Below are 25,101 nucleotides of genomic sequence, written 5' to 3'. Positions count from 1 at the left end.
AATGACTTGCCCAAAGTCACAGTCAAAGTGGGGAACTGAACCTGGGTCTCTCAAGCCCCAGGCTAGCACCTTAACCATTAGGCCATCCCTCCCCTACGGGCCACTTAGTCTCCCTGTTGAAAATCTTGGCCGTACTCTCCATTGCAGCGTCAAGCTGCAGCACAGAATGCGTAGCCTTGACTTTGGATTCTAATGAAGCGCTGCTGAGACCAGCATCGCAACACTGGCCACAGTTCTGGGGTCCACATTTTAAAAAGGGAGTTTCAAAATTGGAGCAGGAACCACAAAAGTGAGCTAAGAGCTAGAAAAAAAAGCCTGACGGTGAATTCAATTTGTTTAGTTGATTGAAAAAAAGACCGAGAGGAGATTTGATTACTGGGAATTGGGCTAGGAAGGGGGGCTGACTACACACACTCCTGGCCGGAGACGCTCGGACCACCCCGAACGCCGCCTCTCGCCTCCCTTCCCCGCTGCTTGGGGATGGTTACTCGCTCCCGCCCACTGATCGGCAGCACTGCTCTGCATCCCACCTCAGCCCTCGGCAGTGATGCCTTCCAGGCAGCGAGGTGCTTGTACTTGCACCTGGGAGCCTGGGCTGGTTCTAGGCATGCTGGATGGACACCTAACACCGGATCTGTAACATAGGTGCAGCCGAATTAACATGGGCCCCTACTGCACTACAAACTCTCAGCCAATTCGCTGCCTATCTCCCTCGGAGCCCCTGCCCACCGACTAGGCACAGAGTGGGTTTTCCCTCGAGGGGCCGGAGCCTGCTGACACTCGCTACTTGGCGTAGCTAGCTCTGTGAAGGCAACATGTACTCGCAGCAGTCGATGCTACAACAAAAAAACAAGGTTCAGATCCAGCATTGCCAGCCCCAAACATCCAAAAACGCCAAGTCAGGCTCCAAAAATTGCGAGATTATTTTTAAGCCAATCACGAGGTTTAAAAAATCGCTTGTGATCCTTTTTATTGGCTTTCCAGTTTCTGAACATTTGGGGTCAAGTTTTCTAGCTTTTCTCCACAAGCACAAGAGCTAGAAACTTTCAGTAATTAAAAAAAAAAACCAAGCTGAGGATTCTGTCACATGACTCCAGGAGATGGTGCTTTAAGGAGTAAAGAGACACCAAGCAGCGAGAGAGTCATGAGAGAAATCACAGCAGCGGGCAACACCGCAGACCCATGGCTATTTCCCGCCCACATCGACAACCTTCCTAGCTCCCTTGGCCTTTGTTGCACTGGTATCTGCCACCCCGCAATTTCAGTGGGTCAGCTAATTTAGCAAACTCTTCCCAGCTGCTAAATAAAAGGCTGAATGCCAGCAGCTGCACGGCACCCCAGCCTCATCTCAACGCCACACAGGTCTGCTCCAGCCCAGGAGGGTAATTGGATTCGCATGCACTGAAGCTAGTTCCCCAAGACAGGGAGCGCGAGACCATCTCAAACCCTTTGCCAAAGTCACTCCAGCCAATGAAAATAAAAAGCCCTCAAGTTTGCCGGGCATAACGTGTCCTCCATGAACTGCTGCTGCCTATTACTCATTGTTGCCTCAGCCCCCGGGTGCAGGGAAATCCTCACGATCCAGTCTGTTCTTTCGCTAGGGCCCAAAGCTAAAAATCCCTAGATGTGCCACAGAGATGGCTCACTGTGTTCATCTCTCTGGCAACACAGCAGTGCCAGAGCCCATCCACTAGAGGGAGGCAGTGTGGCCTAGTGAATAGAGCACCAGCTATTCTGGGTGCTATTCCCAGCTCTGCCACCGTCCTGGGGCAGGTCATGTCACCGTTGTGCCTCAGTTTCCCCATCAGGAAAATGGAGATAATTACACTTTGAAATCTACTGATGAAAAGCAAGGTATAAGAGGTAGGTAGTCTCATCACAGATGGCTTGGTCTTCCCGCGGGTAAGGAGCTGGCAGCAACTAGCCATCCTATGGCCTCAATTAGTAGCAAAAGTAATTAGCTATCCACCAGAATTCTGAGTCAGGCACATGGAGGAACAGGTAGAAGTTGGAAAAGAAGGGGCTATGTTCCACGCCAATACACAGTTAGACTGTGGAACTCATTGCCACTGGATGTTGTTGAGGGCAAGAACGTAGCAAGATTCAAAGAGGGACTGGGCACGTATCTGGATCCCAGGGACATCCAGGTAAAACAGTAAGTACCAAACAAAGTGTTGGAAGAGCGACAGAACTTCCCACTCCCGCCCAGCTCTGTCTCATTGATAATACACGTTCATGCTGCAAGCCACGAAAGGGGAGGAAGCGCAAGGACCCCTGGGCGAGAAAGTTGGATGGAGCCAAGATTAGAGCCTTTGAGATTCCACTGTCAGTGCAGGGAATCTCCCGTCATGCTGCTTAAAGCCCCGCAGGCTCATGCCACCCCCACACGCTGTGTGGCAGGGCCACCCACGGACCCCCTTTCCCAGCAGGGATCAGGGTTAGTTATGCGCTCCCGTCACTAGTGGGATGGAGCAGGCAAGAGAAAGGGATCGGATCAGGCCTGAACTATACCGAGGATTAGAGGAAAAGACTCTTTCATGCTCCTGGAGTGGCTGTGTAACAACATGACTGCCAGGCCTCCTTCCTTCCCAGAACCCACTGTTTCAACCCCCCTTCCGGCCGTCTGGCTAAGCCACCAACATGTTCTTAAGGAGAGAAAATACACAGGCGGCAGTTAGTCTAGCAGTGAGGGCACTGGAAAGATTGAGGACACCCGGGTTCTATTCCCGGCCCTACCACCAACCTGCTGCATGACCTCCAGCAGGTGTCTGGAGCTTTGTCTAGACTAGGATTTAGAGGTGTGGGATGGACCACAGTGGCTAGCTCGAGCTAAGACAGGTCTTCTCAGGCTGAGTAAAGAGAAAGCAGAGTGTTCTTCAGCACATGCTGTAAAGTCTAGGCTACCCGACAACATCCCATCTTTAAATCCCAGGCCTTGTCCACACACGGACGCTGCAATGCTTTAACTGTACTGATCTTGTGAAAGCAGCACAAGCCCCTGATGGGAATGCAGACTTACCAGTATAAAGGTGACCTATTCTTGTAGGGGAAATGGAACAAGCTATACCGGTCAAAGGCACCTTTACACCAGCATACCTGTGCTCACATTAGGGGTTGTACTGGTATAACCGGACGGGTCAAAAAAACAAATCACCCCGACCACCAGTTACACCAGGACAAAACTGCACGTACAGAAAGCCCAGGTCTAGTCCGAGCCTCATTTCCCTCCAGCCCTTCGCTGGCCTTTTGTTTATTTAATTTTCAGGCTCTCTAGGGCAGGAATCACCTCTCACTGTATGTGCAGGGCCCAGAATGACGGGGCCCCCTATCTCAGTTGGGGCCCAAAGGTGCTACCCTAGTGCAGATAACAGAAGTTCTGCAAACATTATGATGTTAAAAGAAGCCAAACAAGCGACTTCTGAAAGATGCCAGAATCACAGCTGCTAGGGATTGGAGAATGGAGAGCCAGCTTTGCCCTGAGAGTAGCAGTCAGAGGGACCTCTGTCCAGGTCAGCAACTGGGGGTAGATACCTATGCTCTCTCTACCCTCAGTTTTAGAGAGAGGGAAACTGAGGCACAAAGAGTAGCAGCGACTTGGCTAAGGTCATCCACTGACCCACGACTCCCAGCTCCTAGTCTTGGCTTTAAAAGCCTGATCTTGCCTCGTGCACAATTTCCCCACTAGGGACAACAGGACAGGTAGCTTTGTCCAAGCCTAAGTCATCTCAGTGAGACAAACACTCTGGTGCCAAGCTCACATGCAGGACTATGGTTTTGCTGGCATGCCCCAGCTGGCACATCTGGGCGCTGATCCAGTCCCCAGAAGAACCCAATACCAACTTGTCAGAGGAGCCCCACTCCCCAGCTGCCAACAGCACTAGGTTGTCCCCAAGGAGCTCATCTGATGTTTGCATTCAAGACCCCTCTCATCCGACACAGCATTTTGGGGGACAGGTGACTTAGAAATGAAGAAACAAAACTGGTCTGTGCCTGTAAGAAGCTCTGTCCCAGGCAAATGCCCCTCTCCAAGCAGTCTGTCTCTTTCGGAAAATGGACGGTCTCTGTATTGGTGGACCAGGAAATGAGCCTATTTAAAAGTAACACTCTGCACTCATAAGATGCTGTTGATTTGAGGATCTCTTTACAGACATTAAGCCTTCACACCAGAATTCGGAAGTTTTAGAGAGGGGAAACTGAGGCACAAGGCAGCGATGTGACATGGCTACGGTCAAGCGCTGCGTCAGTGGCAGAGCTAGAAGAACCAAGGAGTCATAGAATCATAGAATATCAGGGTTGGAAGGGACCCCAGAAGGTCATCTAGTCCAACCCCCTGCTCGAAGCAGGACCAATTCCCAGTTAAATCATCCCAGCCAGGGCTTTGTCAAGCCTGACCTTAAAAACCTCTAAGGAAGGAGATTCAACCACCTCCATAGGTAACGCATTCCAGTGTTTCACCACCCTCTTAGTGAAAAAGTTTTTCCTAATATCCAATCTAAACCTCCCCCACTGCAACTTGAGACCATTACTCCTCGTTCTGTCATCTGCTACCATTGAGAACAGTCTAGAGCCATCCTCTTTGGAACCCCCTTTCAGGTAGTTGAAAGCAGCTATCAAATCCCCCCTCATTCTTCTCTTCTGCAGGCTAAACAATCCCAGCTCCCTCAGCCTCTCCTCATAAGTCATGTGTTCTAGACCCCTAATCATTTTTGTTGCCCTTCGCTGGACTCTCTCCAATTTATCCACATCCTTCTTGTAGTGTGGGGCCCAAAACTGGACACAGTACTCCAGATGAGGCCTCACCAATGTCGAATAGAGGGGAACGATCATGTCCCTCGATCTGCTCGCTATGCCCCTACTTATACATCCCAAAATGCCATTGGCCTTCTTGACAACAAGGGCACACTGCTGACTTATATCCAGCTTCTCGTCCACTGTCACCCCTAGGTCCTTTTCCGCAGAACTGCTGCCTAGCCATTCGGTCCCTAGTCCGTAGCGGTGCATTGGATTCTTCCATCCTAAGTGCAGGACCCTGCACTTATCCTTATTGAGTCCCAGTAACCCCAGCCACCACACCCTGCTGCTTTGGAGATGGGAGAGTTCAGCACCTGCGTGGGAATCCCTCTGCCCGAGAGAGGGACAGTGGCTTCTGCTGGGGCTGATGCAAACCAAGGGAGTAAAGGTGGGGTGCCGTCGCACACAGGAGCCAGCTGTACCGTGAAAGAATGCAAGAGCCTATTTATAAAGTTCCTAATTCGGTGTTCACGCCACACCCTGCCAACCCTCCCGCGTCAATTAGCACCGTGCATTGTTCGAACGTTTGTGGTAGTGCGGCTGAGCTGGCCGGTATTTACACATGGCAAGAGGGAACGGGTGGGGGGGTGGGGGGGAGAACCAAAGAGACTTGCCCTGGCAGGCAGGAGCCATGGCAAAACCCCACACAGCCGTTCCAGGGAGCAGATGAGAAACACTCGCTCTGTCTAAAGGTCAGCGAAGGCCTTGGAATGTCTCTCCTGGCCCTGCCTCAAAATTCAACTTCACAGATGTTGTCTGCAATGAAATGTCAGAGGAGAATTGGGGGGGCGGTTAACAGAGGTTGAGATGGAAAAGGATGCAGCCCAAGACGGCGGATTCTTCCCCGCCGCGGCGCCTTGATCAAATGGTCCGGCCCGGCTCCATCCGGCACACACGAGCGGCCGTCACATGTGCTGCGACGTGGGGTCTGCGTTCACAGCTGCAATCCTTTAACAGCTGGAGAAGGTTTGGGCCCCGAGTTTGTTTTTGAAAAAGGCTCTGGGAGAGGGTAGAAATGCTCTGAGAGCTCCAGCTGGGAAGAGGAGGCAGCAGCAGCTAGTGATTAGCACAAGGTTCTAGCTTCCAACCCCACGGACAACAGCACTTCGGTCAAGTCACATACCCCACACCCACCGTGCCTCAGTTTCCCCATCTGTGAGCAAAGGATTGCCTTTGTCTTCCTCTACCACAGGACTTTGGGATCCCCAGAGGAAAGAGGAGATGCAAGTACAAGGGGAAAAGGACCCCAGCTGGACCAGGGAGGAGGAGGAGAAGGTATGTTTGGCGTTGGGAAGAGCCCTCTCACGAACAAGAATGGGCTCCAGACACTGCTGTGCACTTCATTACAGAGCCAGTCCCTCCAATCCCTCAGACTAAGCCGGCCTCATAAGCCCCACCGTGATGTCAGCAGATATTACTGGCCCTAATTTTACAAGGCAGGAAACGGGCAGTGAGGGCAAAGCCTTGCCTGTGGTCAGAAAGTGGCTCAGAGGCAGGAACAGAACCCAGAAGTCCTGACTCCCAGTCCCCTACTTTAACCACAGATCTCCCGTTGCCGTGGGACAGCATGTGTTAGAGCATGCGGCACTCAGGATGCCCCGGAAGCATCAGGGGTAATGCAGCAGCCACAGGCTCTACCTCCACTAGAAGGGCAGCGAGCATCCAGACACAGCAACAAAGAAAGCGGGAAATTCAGACGCCCATGGGTCGATCCACCCTCACGTTCAGCAGTTTCCTTTCTCACCCTACCGAACACAACAGGGTGCTGGAAGCGAGGTGAAGTGCTAGGCCCTACAGCTACGCCAACAAGGCAGCTACCGCCAGCCCCGCTGCTGGGTTCGCCTGGGATGCCAGGTGACGAACCGCCCCGCTGCACCCACCGGCTTTGGGGAGCAGCCAGAACACAGAGATCCCTGCTCCGCAAAGGCAGGGAGGGAAGCGAAGCAGTGTTCCAGAGGGCGGGGCGTGCTGGCCAAAAACAGAGCCAGGAGAGCCAACTCAACCGGAGGCTCCACCACCCTGTGGCAATGACCCATATCGAGAGGTCAGTGCAGCAGAGCATGGGCAGAGAACGTCCCGAGGAGCCGGCTTCTGCAGGGAAGCCCGCACAGACACTCAGCGAGGCCGGTGCAGAGCCAGGCATGACGCGGCTCTCGTTTTGGTCCTCATCCCTTTGGACCCAACCCCACCTTTGATCGTCAGCCTTGTACCCTTTGCAGGTAGGGAAAGGGGCTGAACAAGGCCTAGTGCTGGACCTTGCCCACACCAGCAAGAAGCACGTCCACAGGCTGGGCTTGTAGGACCAAGGCCCGGAAGCTACGTGACAACCCAGCCATGCAGAGGGATCATCACATGGCAGCCTGAGATTTTTCCCCAGCCAATGAGGGACTTGCTCCTCACCTGCCCCCAGCCAGGGTAAAACCCATCTGATAATTATAGGGACCACGCTCCAGGTAACCATGGCAGCTGGGGAACAGAAAGAGCATGGCAGCGCTCCAAGCTACTGCTGGGCTCTGGGAATGGCCACTCCAGACCAGAATCCCCTGCAAGGATGGAGAAGCATGGTCTTGGATTACTCGGCTAGCTTCAGGGGCAAGCGAACCAGCCTGTGGGACTCCACTAGCCGCGTCGCTCTCAGGAGCGGACAGGAGCAGCCTACAGTGGGGATTTTACCGGGTCGCGCTGCAGAGAGACAGATGCAATTGCCAAGCTCATTGTGTATTGCAGCAGCCCCAATGACATACGGGCATCCCAAGGACGCATTCATACCCTTCCACAGGTTCACGCTGAAACAGAGCCAATTGGCTTGTTAGCTTTGCAGCCCTCTTCATGACAGACCAAGGCTTTGCACCTGGTGGGATCAGTAAAGAGTGGCTTTGCCAACTCTAAGGGCGGGGCCGCCCATGGGTGAGAGCAGAGGAAAGGGAGTGAGGACTCCTGGGTTCTATCCCCAGCTCTGGGAGGGAGCATAGCCCTGTAGGTAAAGTCAGGGATTGGGAGTCAGGACTCCGAGATTTTATACTGCCCTAGAGATTGCAGCCAGTCAATTTCCCCATCTGTAAAAAAGGGGCTAATAACCACAGATCTCACCGTGCTTTGCAAAGATGGCTGAAGTGTGGCGTCAGAGCGATTGCGAAGCCCTGTACCTCACAGCCAGTCAGGGCTAGAAGCACTTTGTGCATCAGTATAAATGCTTTTGGGACTAGGACACATCTTCAGAACTGATCTTGGTAGAAAGCAGCTCCCAGTTATATACAGTTAATAAAGATGCCCCCAATCAGTGGGGCAGAATGGCAGCCATGAGTCCTGAGAGACCTCAAGACTTTCATCCCTAGGCCGAGTGGGACGGAGCGAGTGTCTGGACTGTGACGCAGCAGCGCCCAACCCAGTGACTTCAGAACTCCCAAGCTAAGCACAGATCATACACAGCTAGTCCCAAATTTTCAACTCCTGCTGCTTTCCAGTGCCGAGCGGAAAGGAGGCACTGAGGCACCTTGGCAAAGAGTTCAAGGCTCTACCTTCTAACTGGGCGGTGATCACTTATGAGATCATGCATCGCTGCCGGGGTGCCCAAAAAGCAAAGCCAAGCAGGGTTTTCAAAAGAGCTGCTTGGAACAATTCCACTTCTTTGATGAATTTCCAGGGGGTAGGGGGAAATCCCCCGCACTACCCCCACCTCGAGCTTGACTAAAAATAAATAAGCATCTGTGTGTTTGTGGAATTAACAGAGCCAACAATCTGGCTTTGGAGGAAAAGATCACACAAGCCTGCACATTCTTGGGTAATGCTAATTCTATCTAGCAATTAGCCAGCACTTCCCCCTCACAGATCACAAAGCACTGTATGCAGGCAGTTCAGGATCACTGTCCCTGTTTCAGAGAAGGAGAAACCGAGGCACTGGAAAGAGAACCAAGGTTCCAGACTCCCAGTCCAGAGCCACGCTCATTAGACCATGCTACCTCTCTGGGTAGCAGCTGGGGAGAAAAGATGCCAGTTTGGTCTCTTTGGCTCCTTAGGCTCCCCCACTGTTGTATCCACTTGTTGTCTCTCATTTTAGACTTAGCTTGTCAGCTCCTCAGGGCAGATCTGTTCTGGGTTTGTCCAGCGCTTAGCACAATGGGGCGTCTATAGGCTATCACGGTATAAATGGCAGCAGCCACTGTAGCTTACAAGGCAGGGAAGGAGAATCTTTAAAACCTTATTCCAACCTGCGCCCTTCCTGCCAGAGACCCTTGGATTCAGAGGAATTTCCCTGTTTGACATCACAGCCCCTGGTAACCCCAGTAAGAACCCAAACTAACGCAAGCACAGAGCCAATCCGTCAAGCTCAGACCATTCCCTCCCTCCAGCACAGAGCACAGCACCTGCTGTAGAGAGGGGCCAATGCCTCAAGGGGACCCTGATCACCTGCCAGCTAGGTCGGCAGCCAACACCCTGCATAGCACGTGCTCCGTAGATCCCTGCCCCCAGCGTTAAGATGCTCTCTTTGGAGAGGGGAGGAGACCCAGGGCAGGGGAATGGCAGGAACTGGGTTACCTTCGCTCTAAGGAAGGACCAGGTTCAAAGCCTGCACCTAAGCTGAAGGCAGACATTGCCCCGGGCTCCCTGCAGGGGCGACCCATCAGTTCACTCACCGTGCCACAGACCTTCACGTCGTGGAGCCGGCCCCACTCATCCTCATAGCTATCCACCATCATGATACTGTCGTCTTCCTCGTTGCCCAGCTCGGCGTGGAGGTGCAACCGAACCTCTTCTCCCAGCGAGTGCATCCCCACGGCGGGGAAGAGCCCATCCGGGGACAGGGGCATTATGGTGGAGCCCACCTACGGGATACAGCCAGCAAGACCCTCCGTGAGCCTCCTGTACCTCTGATGTCACCTGCTCGCAGCACGACAGGTCCCTGGTATTTCAGTCAATCCTGCCAGCAGTAGCAGAGTTAGCCATGGGAGCTGAACCCCAACCTCTGCCCTATGGGGTCAGGGGGTCTCTGTGGGTCACAGCTGAGCCATGTCACTGGAGGAAGCCTGCTCTGCATCTAGAGGATCTAGCCCCAGGAAGAGCAGCTCACACATTCTGCCCGTCCTCATCTCTGCAGAGCCTGCCCTGATGCCCACAAAGCCATGACTACAGGTGAGTTCCACCAGCAACTTGGTTTTCAACAGATCCCTCCCCCACAAGCAGTAAGAAACCCAGCCAGATGGACAACCATTTCCAATAAGCAGCTCGTACCCTCTTTCCGTTCTTGGTGAAGAATATCTGGGCTGTCTGGACCTCAAAAGAAACTGGCTCGATCCCGCAGCCAATCCGATCCCCCGAGCTGCACTTCGTCCCAAACTGTCGGCCCTTCGCTCTGCCATTGTAGAGCCTGAGGGTGCAAAGAGCAAGGAATGACCTCGGAAAGCATCGCAGATGCCCCAACGTGAGACTCATTGGCACCCAGGCTCGGCACAAAGGGCAAAATTAACAAGCAGGGGAGGGAGGAACACTTTGTGCCTATAGGCCCCTGGGCCTCCGCAGGGACACAAAACACTGTCAGGGCATCATCAATGGAGTAACCCTCCCATTCGCACAGTAAGATTCCAGGTGTCTCTAAGAGAATTCCAGGTAGCACCCAGCTAACCTCAATGCAGTTACCTTGACCCCTGCAAGAAGCTGCCTGGACATCTGACAGCTTGGCAGCCAGCTAATTCGGACTGGCCGTCTATCCATCTTAGGTACTTATCTGGCCCCCATCAGCGGAGCTCTGAGCACCCCACAATCTTTAATGTATGGTATGTGTGAGGCAGGTGCTGATGGGGAACCAAGGCCCAGAGCGACTATATGACTTGCCCAAGATCACCCCAGAAGTCTGGGAGACCTGGGCTCAAGTCTCTCAAGTGCCAGCCTGGTGCCCTAACCCCTGGGCCGTTCTTCCTGTCTGGATACGAGGGGATGAGCACAGAGGGTACAGACCTCACCACAGATGTGGGGCTGCCTCGGAAGGGAAGCAAATGGAGCAGCTCAGTGGAGCGCCCAGCAGGATGCTGATGCCTGCTTAAGAATCTAGGGCTGACAGCACCAGACATTCCATGGCAGTGGCAGCTTGGCACGTTTTCCAGAAGGTTTACACAGAGAGAAGGAACACGCAGCTCCAGCACAAGGGGGGATGTCTATGTGTTGAGCGATACCCAGAGCAATCTACGTGTCATTTCCCCACTAAACCTCTGACTGCCAAAAGCTGGGATTGGACAGGCGATAGATCCTCGATAAACTGCTCTGTTCTGTTCATTCCCTTTGAAGCAGCTGGAACCGGCCACCGTGGGAAGACAGGTCACTGGGCTAGCTGGGCCACTGGTCTCCTCAGGGCTTTTACTGCTGATCAAATTAATTCCTGCATCCACCCAACCCCCCATTCACTCCACACAAGAGTCACAGCCCCTGTGACAAAGGCCAGCACCTAAAGCCCCCTGTATAGCAGGCCTCAACCAAAGCAGCCTGTGCCCCTCCCTCCCTCCCTCCCTCCGCCACTCCCCCCACACCCCCTGAGCCCTTTTGAATCAGCAGCTCAGGAAATGCCACAGGAAACGCACACACCAATGTGCTCCCCAGCCACGCCTCAACGCTCCGCTAATCTGGCAAGCAGGGGGGCACCCAACTCACTTGCCATCGTCAGCATGGTAGGCCACGGAATCAGGCAGCCACCCCGGCTGATGGTCCAGGCTGTAATACTGTGGCACAAGGCCCACGGCAATGGTGCCCCGCACACCACTGTCCACAATCGACACCTGCAAGTAGTTACGAGAACAATCACTTTCCATTCAAACAGCAACACTTCCAGCCATGAACATGGGCTCGGCTCCTCGTCGGCACCTGCCCACACCAACACAGTGGCTCAGGTGATCAGCCAGGACACAGCCATGCTGCGCAACAACAAGCTGGCTGCACCTCCAGAAACGGGGTGGCGAGAGAATTTAGACCCTCCAAGCTCAAGTGAGGGAGAATGGAAAAAAACCAACAGTAGCAGCCAGGCTCCATCTCCAAGAACGGAGCTTCACCTGTTCAGCTTATCAAAGAGAAGATGGAGACCGAGAGGTGATCTGATCACGAAGTACCTTCATGGGAAGAAAACACTGGATACTAAGGGGCTCTTTCATCTAGCAAAGAAAGGAAGAGCAAGAACCCATGGCTGGAAGTTAAAGCCAGACACATTCCGACCAGACACAGGACACCAATTTGTAACAGTGAGGGTCATTAACCACCAGCACAAACCACCCGTGGAAGTGGTGGATTCCAACTCTTAAGGACTCAGAGCCAGACTGGATGGCTCTCTGGAAGGGCTGCTTTAGTTATGGGGCTCATTACAGGGGTAACTGGGAGAAATTCTCTGGCTGGTGTTATGCAGGAGGCCCATGTCAGTTTTAGCATCCAGGAATCTCAGTACAGAAATCCCTGGCTGAACATATGGCGAAGCCAGCAGAGCACAGAGACGCAGCACGCTGGGCTAGCAAGAGAGGACAAGAGGTGGTGTCACACACGGAAGGATCTTTAGATCAGCTCCGACCCAGGGAGTTCACCCAGCCCCAGAAAGCAAGTTTACCTCAAAGTAGTTGTTGTCTTTGGTCAGTGGGCGGGGGGCGACATAACAGCCAACCTCCCCGGAGTTCCCATGGTAACTGCAGACAAGAAATAAGAGGCTGGGTTACTTAAACATCATGATCTGGGCTAGGCACTTTAAATGACAAGGGAAGTCAGGGTGTGGGGAGCATGTGGCTGGGTAGCCGACCACATCCATCTGGCGAAGGTGCCAGTCATGCTTATCTGCCAGCTGAGCTGGCGAATGGAACAGTCATTACCCAATTCATTGCCAAGTGCCCCCTGGGCAGGAGACTAAGGCCTGGAGTTTCAGAAGCAACTGGCAATTTTGGGTGCCCCATGTGAGATGCCTTGGAGGGGGCCAATTCTCAGACAGACCCGAGCACCTGCACTCTGGAAATCAGGCCCCTTGGAGGTGTCTCAAGTTGGGCCCCCAAAAATCACAAGTCACTCTGGAGCATTTAGATTGGACAGCTCTGCTTCCTGGCTGCAGTCCTAGGGCATGCCACAAGGCTGCTGGTCCTAGCAGCAGAAGCCCCTCATTCCCCAATCCCCTTACTTGTGGGATTTGCAGCTCAGTCCAATCAGCCACCTGCCAAGCTTGGAAACACCACACCTGCAAATAACATTCTGTAGTTCTAGAGCATTTCAAAGCATGTTATATACACTTATGCTTTAGGGCAAGGTGGGTCAGTATCCTTCCCTCCATCCCAATTTACAAATGGGGAAACTGAGGCACAGAGAGGGACAAGGGATTGCCTACGGGAGATGCCAGGAACAGAACCACAAAAGAATCTATCTCCTCTAGGTAAGCCTTGTCACTTGGGACATTAGTCAGGACAAAGCACAGAAGAATGTACTGTACATCACAACCATGTCCTAACCAACAACACTGGACGGAGGAGGGGATGATACAATGACCCAAGGTGCCTTTTCCAGCTTAAATTTTTGTGAGTCTCAACCCACTGGAATAACCGCAGGATGCATCATTTGTTCAGTGAAGATGCTTAGGTTAAAGAGTCCATCCGACACCTTTGTGTGCAACACCCAGCGCAGAGAAAGGACCAAACTGGAGATCTCAAGCAAGGCCTTCAGAGACCTCAACAATTTCACTTTATTGCTTCATTCCCAAGCTGCAGAGGCAGAGCGAGACAGTACCCGGTCACAACAGACGCCTTCCCCATGCTAGGCGAGAAGACTGCAGGCCATCCCCTGCTATGGCTGCTCCTTGCTCCGCCCCCACTATCCAGTTTGCCAGTCCTGCCAGTTACCTCAGTGTGTCCCCGTCCACGAGAATGTGTTTGAATCTCTCCTGATAGCGGACAGCCCGCACCTCCCGAATCTCCCGGATCCTCCTCCTCCAGTTCAGGAACCGGTAGTGCAGGTTCAAGTCATCCATTATGGCTGTGAGAGTCAACCTATTGAAAGGAAGGGGGTAAGAAGCTGGCTAGCACGTACAAGGTGGAATGAGACCCTGGAGTCCACCAGCCAAGATACAGTCTCTGCTCCTGAAAAGCCAAGACAGCCAAAAGGCATTATCCAGACATCAGAGGAGACTAGGGCATTGGAAGCCCAGCTCTTCGAATCACTGAAAGACAGCAACAGCATGTACTTCCTCCATTGGCCCTTCTACATCCCACACCTAGCAATCCACTGTGTGAACTGTTACATTATTCGGAGGGATCGGGAGCCAGACAGGCACTGCTGTTCTCCTGCCTCAGGCTGTGATCAAATGCTACAATATGCATAATGCACCTGATAGTCAGTCTTGCACCACTCATGTTAAGTATTATCCCTGTTCTACGGGGTAAACTGAGGCACAGATAGAGGCAGTGACTTGCCCACGTATACACAAGTCAGCAGCAGAAGAGGGGAGAAAATCCAGGAGTTCTGACTCCCAGCCCTTGCTTCAACCTCTGAGCTCCCATCCCAGCCAGTGGGTAGAACCCAGAAGTCTCGACTCCCAGACCTAGCTCTAACCACAAGAAAACACTTCCTCTATTACTATCCACTAAGACAGAAACCTATAAAGAGATAACGGCCAAGACTACATGCCAGTGGCGAGATAGTTTTCATTTGACCCTCTGAATGCTAACACCACTCTCTGGTGCTAATACACCAGCCAGAGGAAAGCTGTACAGAGACACCAGGAACTGGAAACAGAGGCACTCTTCAAAGCACAGAGGGGGTACAGAGAAGGAGAAGAGAGAAAGCAGCACTTGGTTACAACAGAATGTTGGCCTCACCCGCAGGCCACACTGTGTCCATACACACAGCTATTCCTCCCCGAGCACTCAAAGAAACCTTGCCTCCTCTAACCCATGCAATCCAACCCAGCCAGACCGATACACCCTGCAGCTGTTTCCAGCTCTCTTCACCCCACCATCCCTCACACAACGCTGAGACCTTTCTGATCCCCTGGCTCCAAAGACGGCCCCTTGCCACCCCCCATTCCCAAAACTAACCCCCCAGTGCTGGGAGTCACACATTGAGTATCTGGGATTTGGCAGGTCCCACAGTGTAGGAAAGATGCCGGAGACAAGGGCTAACAGGGATTTTGCTCCCAGACCAGAGATGGCAACATGAACGTCACTGACTGTCTGCTCAGCCGGAACAGCACTAAATTATTATTATTTGTACTCTGTAGCACTTGGAGGCCCAGTCATGGACCAGGAGCCTACTGCGCTAGGTACCACACAAATGACCATCACTTGCCCCGAAGAGCTTACCATCTAAGCATAAGGCAAGAGACAACAGATGGATACAGACAAATGGGAGAGCCCAAGGAAACAGTGTTGGTCCACATGACCTGCAGTGTCTTGGCAAACCCTTGCTAAGTTTTGTGTAGGCACCAAAGCAAAGCAGAGCTTTAAGGAGAGTCTTGGAGGAGGACAAGGTAGCGTTGTGGATGTTTACAGGGAGCGCCTCCCAAACATGAAGGGCAGCATGGAACAAAGCATGAAGCCACTTGTTTGAAAATGTAACAAGAGGACGACAGAGGCTGGCATCACGGACTGATCGGAGGAGAGAGTCAATCTCGATAGTGACTGAAATGACAGGTAGGGCAGGGAGAAGTCCTGTAACTTCCAAGACAGCTGGAAGAGCTGCAACCCCAGCTGAGAAGCAGAGATCATCAGGGTGAACCTGCCCAGCCTCCCCAAAAGGAGTTGGTTTCTGACCAATCCCTAAACACAACAGAAGCTCACAGGGACTTGGACCCACCATAAATCCCTTTAAGAGTTTTAGCAAAAAATGTGACCTGTGTGTTGGGGAAAAGGAGAAGGGTTATTGCCTTTGAGACTCGAGATAGAAAGATTAGTGCAATCAGAGCACCAGTAAGACACGCCTGGTATTTATTCAAGGCCACTGGCATCAGTACAACCCAAATGTAGAGCTGGAAAAACCCACACTCCAGTGATGAGTAGGGAGCTTCCACAGGCGAGAAGGAGCCGAGCTGAAGGGCAACTAAGCCATTTATTTCTACAGAGATCCAAGATGCCTTTTTTTTTTTTTTTTTTTAAAAAGGAAGTTACATTTCCAACTCTAACAGTTGGAACCATCCAAATGTGACCAGAGCCCTGTGCAGCACAATGCTTCCTAAGGCTATGTCTACGTGGCAGAGCCTATGCTAGCACAATTGCACCAGCATAGCAGTATACACCCCCAAAAAGAGACTTTCTAGCGGTATAAGAGCACTGCCTCCCCAGATGACATTAGCTATGCTAGTACAAGTTTGAATTGTAGACCAGGCCTCAGTTTGCAGATAGACACAGCCCCAGTGCCTCTGCTGCTGCTCAGATCTTCCCCAAGCAGCCATGAAACTGATCAGCCTCACATCAGTTTCATTCTGCCTGTTGGGAAAAATCACTAGCAGCAGCAGGTACTGGAGTTTTTTTCACCGTGGAGTAGCCTGGAAGAGGGGCAGAGAAGGAAATCACCTCCATGTACAAATCACAAGGCTCAGCAGTAGGGTAAAGAGTCTTGTCTTTTCCTGGAGTCAGAAGGAAGCCAAATGGGGCATAGGTGGTGTCAGATTAGTAGTGTCTGACTTTACAGAAAGAAAAGGAGTACTTGTGGCACCTTAGAGACTAACCAATTTATTTGAGCATGAGCTTTCGTGAGCTACAGCTCACGAAAGCTCATGCTCAAATAAATTGGTTAGTCTCTAAGGTGCCACAAGTACTCCTTTTCTTTTTGCGAATACAGACTAACACGGCTGTTACTCTGAAACCTGACTTTACAGAGCCCATCTGCTCCATTCACCTCAGGTTTGATCAAGCAATACCTACACCTCTAATGAGCACAGCACAACTGAAATAAAGGGCCTTTCACAGTCATTCAGACTAAAGTTTTCAAACGACGCCAGTGGTTTCAGGATTCTCAACTGGAGTGCAGCACCTCGGGCCTGATTTTTAGGGATTTTCAGCATTCACATCTGCAACCAAAGTCACCAGGATCTGGGGCTGTTCAACACCTCTGAAAATCAGGACCAAGATGCAGGCAATCCTAATAAATTAAGGTACCCCAAATCACTGACCCCCTTTGGGAAAGTTGGCCTTCGAACCTAAGCCGTTCCCACGCAAACCACAGACTTTGCTCTACTCTGGAATGCACCCAGCAGGCTCCTGGTGCTACATGAAGAATTATTAATAATGTCAGTATGCTAGCTCCGACAGCCAATGCTACAGAGACAGGCATTTTAGAATAGAGACTCCTGATGCCAAAAAGCCAGCAGGAGAAGCACCCCCTGCACATTCCCTCAGCACTTGCCTAGTCCTATGACCAGTCCTCAGACCCACCTCTCCTCCCATGATCTCTGGGCCCTACCTACCACCACACACACACTGCCTAGGGGACCCAGGCAGATACCCAAGTAGAACATCCATAGCTACCGCCAGCACCTCATCCATTTCCCTCCTATAACTAGGCACCCACTGCCATCTGTCCACTCACCTTCCACAACAGGGTACTTAGCTATACCAGGGCACCAACTCATGAAGCACCTGCCACACTCACCTCCTGTCAGCCGGGGAACACAGACATCCTCCCTCCCCTTCCCGGAACACCCTTTGTGTCCTCTCCCCTTCCCCCCCTAAATCACTGTAGGCGTCCCCTTACATCCCACTGGGCACCCCCCCTTTAATTTACCCAGACCCCAGGGCACCCTTCCCCGCTTTCCCTTACCCACCCTGGACACCTGCTTCCTCCCCACAACTGGGCAGTCACTCCCTTCACCCACCCTGGGTATCTCCTCCCCCCTCAGCTACCCTAGGCCCAGGGCATCCCCCTTCCCTATCCTCCTGCATCCCACCTGCCCTGGGCATCTCCCCCTTCTCTCACCTGGGGTATCCCTCCCACAACCCACCCTGGTCTTAGAGCATCCCCTTTCCCCTCCTCCTCTGGGTATCCCCTCCTCCCTGGGATTCCTCCTTCCCTCTCCCCAGGTATCCCCTCCCCACAACCCACCCTGGGCTTAGAGCATCCCCTCCCCTTCCCTGAGTATCCCCTCTCCCCAGGATCCCCCCTTCCCAGATATCCCCTCCCCCTCCCCCCGTCCTTTTCCCTCTCCTCCTCACCTGCCCTGGGTATCCCCTCCTCCCTGGTATCTCTCCTTCCCTCTCCCCAGGTATCCCCTCCCCACAACCCACCCTGGGCTTAGAGCATCCCCTCCCCTTCCCTGAGTATCCCCTCTCCCCAGGATCCCCCCTTCCCAGATATCCCCTCCCCTTCCCCCCGTCCTTTTCCCTCTCCTCCTCACCTGCCCTGGGTATCCCCTCCTCCCTGGTATCTCTCCTTCCCTCTCCCCAGGTATCCCCTCCCCACAACCCACCCTGGGCTCAGAGCATCCCCCCTCCCCCCCGTCCTTCTCCTTCCCCGCCCGGGCTCCCCCTTACCCAGCCAGGCCCGTCCTCTCCCTCCATGGACCCCTCCCCACTCTTCTCTCCCGACCCGCTCGGCCGCCACCGCCCGCCTCAGCTCACATCCGGGTACCCCACCGCCGGCTCTCCCCTGCCTCCCTCCCGCCCCCCGACAGCCGGCCCGGCCAATCCCCGAGCGCGCCACTTTGACGGGCAGTGCTACACACCGATCGGAGGCTGGGACGGGAGAGCGCGAGGCGGGGGCTGGTCATGTGACGCTGGCGGCTCTGGCGGATGCGCGGCTGATGATGACGCCCCGCGCTCGGGGCGCGCGATTATGACGTAAAGAGCGGGGTGGGGCTAAACGCTGTCCCTGGGCTGCAGACAGCCGGGGGGAGGGGGCGAGGCCCCTCGACTGGGGGACCCTCGGGCACTGGACTTGGGGGGCCATAGACTGTGAGGGGGAGTCTAGGGGGTATCCCTGGATGCTAAAATGGGGATGGGCAACTAGGGCCCTTTAACGGGGGACCCCTGGGCGTTAGACTGGGGGGTCCTATAATGGGGGGGCCCAGGGCCCTAGAATGGGGGACCCTTGGGGACTAGAATGGGGGCGCCACCTAGAGCCCCTTAATGGGGACTTCCACAGGGTGCTAGGAAAGGTTCCAGCTCAGGGCCCTTTAAAGGGCCCCCCTTCCCAGGGTACTAGAATCGAGGAGGTGCTACCTAAGGCCCTCACACTAGAGTGACCACCCAAGTCTTACAAGGGCGTGATACCCTAGGGTTTTATGATGGGGGATCCCCGGGCATTGTAAGTGAGAAGGACCACTGGATCATATAATGGGGGGCACCCCCATGGCCCTAGAATGGTGGGTGACTAGAAAGGCTGTGTCAGGGAAGGGGTCCTCCAGGATGCTGTCAATCATGGCAAGGACAATAGCCCCCTTCCCCAGGACCTAGGCCTGTCATACTGTTTAGGTGCTGGTTGGTATGGGAGGGAGGGGAGGAGACAACACCCCTCAACCCACCAGTAGGAGTCCCAGCTCCCTCCCCATTCTCTCCACTTGCCCCTGGACTTCACTTGTGAGCCCACCCACGCTGTCTCACATATCAACCTCCGGCTAGTAGGCTGGCTTGTCTAGCCTCTAGGTCATCAACGTCATACATTTTCCAAGTCCTGGTTACTATTAGTTTGCATGAGAAGGAGATGCACAAAATTGCAAGCGATGGTATTCGTACATTATTTTTCCTCTCAATCTTTGGCTCTGGTGTTGGAAGGGTGGGCTAGTGGGTAGAGCCTTAGTCTGGGACACAGAAAACCCAGGTTCTGTTCCCAGTTAGTCACAAACTCCCCTGGCTAACCTTGGGCAAGTCACTTAATCCACTTCGTGTCTCTGTTCTCCATCTGTAAAACGGGACTAATCCCTGAGAGCTGTGAGGGTGAACTCCCATCAGCGAGTAGGGGAGGGCTCAACTCATACAGTGAGGAGGGCCCTAGAAGGAGCTGAAGAGAGAGGTCAGTGGCTCCTCTTCAGCAGCAACTCCAGGTTGTTAGCAGCTTGGCAGGCAGGTGAAAAGCCTGTCGCTGCCTGGGCTGTACTTGTGAGACTTCAGGCCCTGAGTTGAGCTCCTGCACTGAAATTGCTATGGCCCCTCTCACCCCCATAGCAGAGCTCCCTCTGCGCCATGCTGGGAGGGAGCTGCCTCCATTCCTCATCCTAGACATGCCTGCATTTGAACTCCACCTTCTATTTTTACACCGTGGGCCAAATTCCTTCCTGGAGTAACTCCCACCCCGCCAGGCTGAGCCTGAGGTCCCTCTCTCCTCTGAGCCGTGGCTCTTGGCTCCGTGCATGTTCCCTTCCCCTGTTACCTCAAGCATTGCTTGGCTGACGTCCCAGCCTAGCCCTCCAGCGAGCCGTGCCCGTCCAGTCACTCGCTCTGCCGCAGGATGAAGGGGAAGGTGTCCAGATTGCTGGAGCGGCCTCATGTCCTTCAGAGCACTGCAGTGAGTCCTCTGGGCTGAGGAGCAGCCAGGGCACCCGAGCAAAAAACCCCTCTGTATTGGCAAGAGCAGGCGGGTCACCTGATGGCCTGCAGTAGCTACGGGCAAGGATGATGCAAAACCAGAGCCTCTGACACACACACACACACACCCCCAGCACAGCTCTGAGACAGGACCTCCTCATTGCTAGGCAGCATGGAGGAGATCTGACTAGCCAGGGAAATGCAAATTCCCTGCTCCCCGGCTAGGGGAATCGCTGTTTTTCTGTGGGTTGCATCATCCCTTACTAAATTATTGCCCCCAGTCTAGGGCTCTGTGGTTGTCGCTGCATCACACACAGAAGGCATCCAGAGCTTCCCAGTGTTAGCAGGGACAGCACTCGGGTGCACCTGCTCCAACAGCCCAGCCCTTGGAGTTAAAGGAGAATCTCCATTTGCAGCAGAGGGCCTATGACACACAGTGAAGTAGGTCTGATTCCCATCCAGCAGGGGACAATGGTGCACATCCACCCAGTGGGTGGAGGTGAAATGGCTTGCTGAAGATCTCTCAGGAATCCCGTGGAAGAGCTGGCAACAGAAGCCATGAGTCCCCGCTCCCACTTTGTTGTTCTAACCCCTCGACCACACAGCCAAGTACAGAGCCTGAGGGCTTTGGCGCCGGTTCCCCTGCTCTAACCCCTGGATCCCAGTCCTCCCCCTCAGGTCCGATCCTCCCCTGCTTGGCACCTTGCATTAGTCAGTTACACCTGGGCAAAGCGGGTTTAAATGCTGCCGGCAGAGTGAGGGGGGAATTCGGGTCAAGGAGCACTTTGCACCCCGCTGCACACAGGTACAAGCAGGGGGCGCTGTCCGGGCCGACGGGGCATAGCTGAGATCACCAGACTCCTGCAGACTGCAGTCTTAGGGTCAGATTTTCCCAAGCACCTGGCGCTATTGAGACCAGGTTGTCAAAAGAGCTCAGGTCCCAGCCCCCTGAAACGAAACGGCCTGGTTTGAAAATCTGCCTCCCTGTTCAGGTGCCCAGATAGGAGGTGCTGCGGGAGTCAGGCACCTCAATACCTTTGTGGATCTCGGCCTTTCACTCTCTCTGCCTCAGTTTCCCCATCTGGAACATGGGGATAGTAGCACTGCCCTGCCCCAAGGGGTCGTGTGGGGCTAAATCCATTAAAGATTAGGAAGCACTCAGATGTATGGTAATCGTGCTGTAAGTGCCAGAGACAGACAGTCGGACCTTCAGCATAGCACATGCCAAGTAAGTCACCCGCTAATTCCTCCATTGAGCCCAAAAGCGCATGGCTGAGTCAGGGCCTACCCTTTGGAAAGCTATCCAGGCTTGGTTCATAAACTCCAAGGGACGGAGCCTTTGCCACATCCCTTGAGAAGCTGTTCCCATGGCTGATTTCACTCCCGGCTACAAATCCGCCTCTTTTTCCCCGTTGGAACGTCATGGACAAAAGTAAACAGAGATCAGGCCCTAGGTGTTAAAATCCTGTCCTGGGGCAGCGTGCATGGGCATCCTGGGTGGAAAATGGGGAAATGCAAATAGAGTGAGGGTGGATCTCAGGAAAAGTAAGAGGCATGTTCCGCTCAGGGCCGAAGAATGCCTTGTTTATGGGAAGTGGACTGTGGCTGCCTCCCAGGGCTGCTTGATTGTGTTCCAGAGGACGGAGCTGCACTTGGGAGTCCTGCTCAGAATGAAATCATCACCTCTTGGATGGCCTGAACAATATCAGAGCCCCCCCCCCTCAACTCTGAGCAGGGGGTCCCCCCTCTGCCCCCACAGCTTCAGGCCGGAGAAAGCAGAGAGGCCTGTCCATCACTAGCCCTGCTTTGCTTGCAGCTCTCGGTTGCATTTCAAAGGTGGCTTCGCAGCCCTGCACCCAGTTAGTCCTCTGAAAGCGAAGGGTTAAGGGGCGCCATCCGGTGGCAAGCATCTGCAACAGCCACTTCTTACCAGGGAGAGGTCCTGTCCCTGGGGTATGATTGATACAAATTCAAGTTCAACAGCCATGTGAACCGTTAATTAACTGCACCTCTTTCCTCAGCCCTTTGAAAGACTGGAGCCCCTCCAAGTGGAGCTGCTTAATGACAACACCTCGCTTTTCTCAGCCATAGAGCTTTACAAAGGAGGGTCACGATCCTCCTTTTCCCAGTGAATAAACTGAGGCACCAGCAGGTCGAGTGACTCGCCCAATGCCACCCAGCAGCTGGGACTAGAACCTGGGTCTCAGCCCAGTGCTCGATCCACTAGGCCCAGGGCATCTTCAGGGGTGTGTGTGTGTGTGTGTGTGTGTGTGCTGCTACTGATGTAAAGGAAAATGAAGCGTGCAATATTCCCAAGCGTCTCTCCATTCAGGCTCCAGGGACAACCATTTGCTAAAGGCACAGTGCTTTGCTGAGGGTGATGCTGAGTTCGGCACCTTTCTCTATGGCAGACTTGTGATCTTGGGTGAGACCCTTTATGGGCTCTGTGCCTCGGTTTCCCCATCTGTAAAATAGGGCCAATAATACTGACCCGCCTACATCCCTGGAGGGTTTTGAGGATTGACCAGCTGCAGGTTCGGAAGGGATTTGGCTGGAAAGCACTGGGTGGGAAAGCCGTGTAACACTGATTTCTGTCTGCTCCTCTTACTCCCATGCTCTTGGAGCCTATAAGGATTTGCAAGAGCGGCAACCAACAGAAAACTGAATTTTGTTGTTTTTAAAACATGTAAGAAAAGCTGATTATTGAAAACCAGAAGCAAGGAAAGAAAAATGCTGGAAGCAATGGGGGGAGTAGCCAGAACAGAAACCCTGGAGATGAGCAGTGAAAATTTCCAAGAAATACTAACAACATCCAAAGATCTTTACTGACATTAATAAAGCCCCACAAGAGAGATAGGAAAGTAATATCATCGGCACTCTCCAGACATGGAAACAGAGGCACAGGCAAGGAAAGTGACTTGGCCAAGGTCACACGGTCAGTGGCAGGGCTGTTCATAGAACCCAGGAGTCCTAATTCCCAGTTTCCTGTTCTAGCCACTAGACCACAGTTCCTCCCTGAGCCAGGAACAAAGCTCTGACATCCTGACTCCCATTCCCCTCCTATAACCCCTAAACCACACTCTCTCCAGAGCTGAAAATAGAACCCAGGAGTCCTGACTCCTAGTGCCTCCTGTTCTAACCACTAGACAACACTTCCTCCCCCAGAGCCAAGAACTGAAGCCGGGAGTCCTGACCCTCAGCCCTCTGCTGCCACCACTAGAACTCACTCCCTTTCAGAGCAAGAAATCCAAAAGACCTGACCCTCCCTAGGGCCCTGCTCTAACCGCTAGTCAAGAACCCAGGAGGCCTGACTCCCATGCCCCGCTCTAATCAGTAGACCTAGCCTGCCAAATAAGCACATTGTTTTAAGACTCAGCTCTGCGCACACAAAGGCCAGCAGTAAAAATGATGTGTTATGTTTTAGGAAAGAATTAGACAGGGGAAGGGAAATAGCTCGGCGATTGGATTACACAACAGAGATGGGCTGGAAGCATGAAATATTCCAGGCATTTAGGCTCCATGCGAAGGCAACAATATTCATTCAGACCCTGAAAAAAAATGTACTTTTGAGGGAAGAAGGGGGGGGAACCATGATCTCAGCCCAGCGCCCCCAGGGAAAGGAGGGGAAATCAGGGATTGGGCACCAGGAAATTGTTTGCTCTTTGCTTCTTTGGGGTTGGGTTAAATGAAAGCAGTTTCTGTTTGGTTGAGAGGGTGGGGGGGTTGTTTGGTTTTTCAAAAGAGATGCTCAGAGAATTAGATCCAAATCACAGGAAGAGAAATTACTGGGGGGGGGAGGGGATCGGAGCTCCCACTTGGGAATGAGGAGTTGGAGGTGGGAGGTGACCCCTTGGGAATGGGGGGGATGAAGGTGGGCTCCCCTACTTGGGAATGGGCCTCAGGGGGATGGAGATGGGTTCTCCCACTTGGGAATTGGCCTGGGGCAGATGAAGATGGGCTCTCCCACTTGGGAAAATGGGGGGGGGTTGGAGATGGGAGCTGATCTCTTGGGAATGGGGGGTGGAGATGGGCTCTCCCACTTGGGAAAGGGGGCATGGAGATGGGAGCTGATCCCTTGGAAATGGAGGGGGATGAAGATGGGCTCTCCCACTTAGGAATGGGGAGATGGAGACGGGAGCCAGCTGATCTTTTGGGAATGGGGGGGATGGAGATGAGAACTGATCCCTTGGAAATGGAGGGGGATGAAAATGGGGCCCCCCACTTGGGAATGGGGCAGGGGATGGAGATGGGCTCTCCCACTTCGGGATGGGGGCATGGAGATGGGAGCTGACCCCTTGGGAATGGAGGGATAGAATCATAGAGTATCAGGGTTGGAAGGGGCTTCAGGTCATCTAGTCCAACCGCCTGCTCAAAGCAGGACCAACCCCAACTAAATCAGATAGGATAGGAGGGAGCTACCTCTTGGGATGTGGGGGGCAGGACTGGAACTGATGACCCCTTGGGAAGGGGTGTAAGGCCTGGAGCTCCCTCTTGGGACTGTGGGTCTGGGACGGGGGCATGTTTCTTTTCCACCTCCCCCGGCCTGTCTCATTTCCTCTCTCAGCCTCTGCAGCTCAGAGGGGCTCAGGCGACCCCCGCCCCCCTCCCGCCGCCCCCAGAATCCCAGGAATCTCCGAGATGGAGAGAAGGGGGAAATTGAATTTGGAAATGAACATGGGGGTGGGGTGGAGAGACAGGAGGGGTGGGGGTGAGAACAGAGAGTAGCCAGGGGGAGGAGCTGCGGGGCGGGGGAGCCTGGAAGGGGGGCAAGAGGAGAGAGGGTTTTTTGGGGGGGGGGGGGCAAGAGCGGGGGGCCGGAGCGCAGCGGGGGTGGGAGCGGAGCCGGGCAGCGCTC

General features: G+C 53.7%; 1 protein-coding gene across 3 annotated transcripts in view; it reads right to left on the bottom strand.

The window, feature by feature from the left end:
• SPRYD3 (SPRY domain containing 3) overlaps positions 1-20,207 on the bottom strand; it is a 40,171-nt gene extending 19,964 nt beyond the window's left edge. For 2 of the 3 annotated variants that reach the window (XM_073319135.1, XM_073319137.1), the window contains exons 1-6: positions 18,258-18,367; positions 13,635-13,781; positions 12,368-12,443; positions 11,431-11,555; positions 10,021-10,156; positions 9,426-9,614 (exon numbers count right to left, since the gene is read on the bottom strand). In XM_073319135.1, coding sequence (XP_073175236.1) covers positions 9,426-9,614; positions 10,021-10,156; positions 11,431-11,555; positions 12,368-12,443; positions 13,635-13,762 — 654 coding nt within the window. In that variant the 5' untranslated portion in view covers positions 13,763-13,781; positions 18,258-18,367. Of the gene's footprint in view, positions 1-9,425; positions 9,615-10,020; positions 10,157-11,430; positions 11,556-12,367; positions 12,444-13,634; positions 13,782-18,257; positions 18,368-20,091 lie in introns of those variants that run through there. The other variant, XM_073319136.1, reaches the window with a different exon arrangement.
• Positions 20,208-25,101: the final 4,894 nt, after the last annotated feature.

The sequence above is a fragment of the Lepidochelys kempii genome, chromosome 20 (genome assembly GCF_965140265.1).
Source record: "Lepidochelys kempii isolate rLepKem1 chromosome 20, rLepKem1.hap2, whole genome shotgun sequence".
Lineage (NCBI taxonomy): Eukaryota > Metazoa > Chordata > Testudines > Cheloniidae > Lepidochelys > Lepidochelys kempii.
Note: the sequence above shows the minus strand (reverse complement) of the source record. Positions and strands in the feature narration are given on the sequence as shown.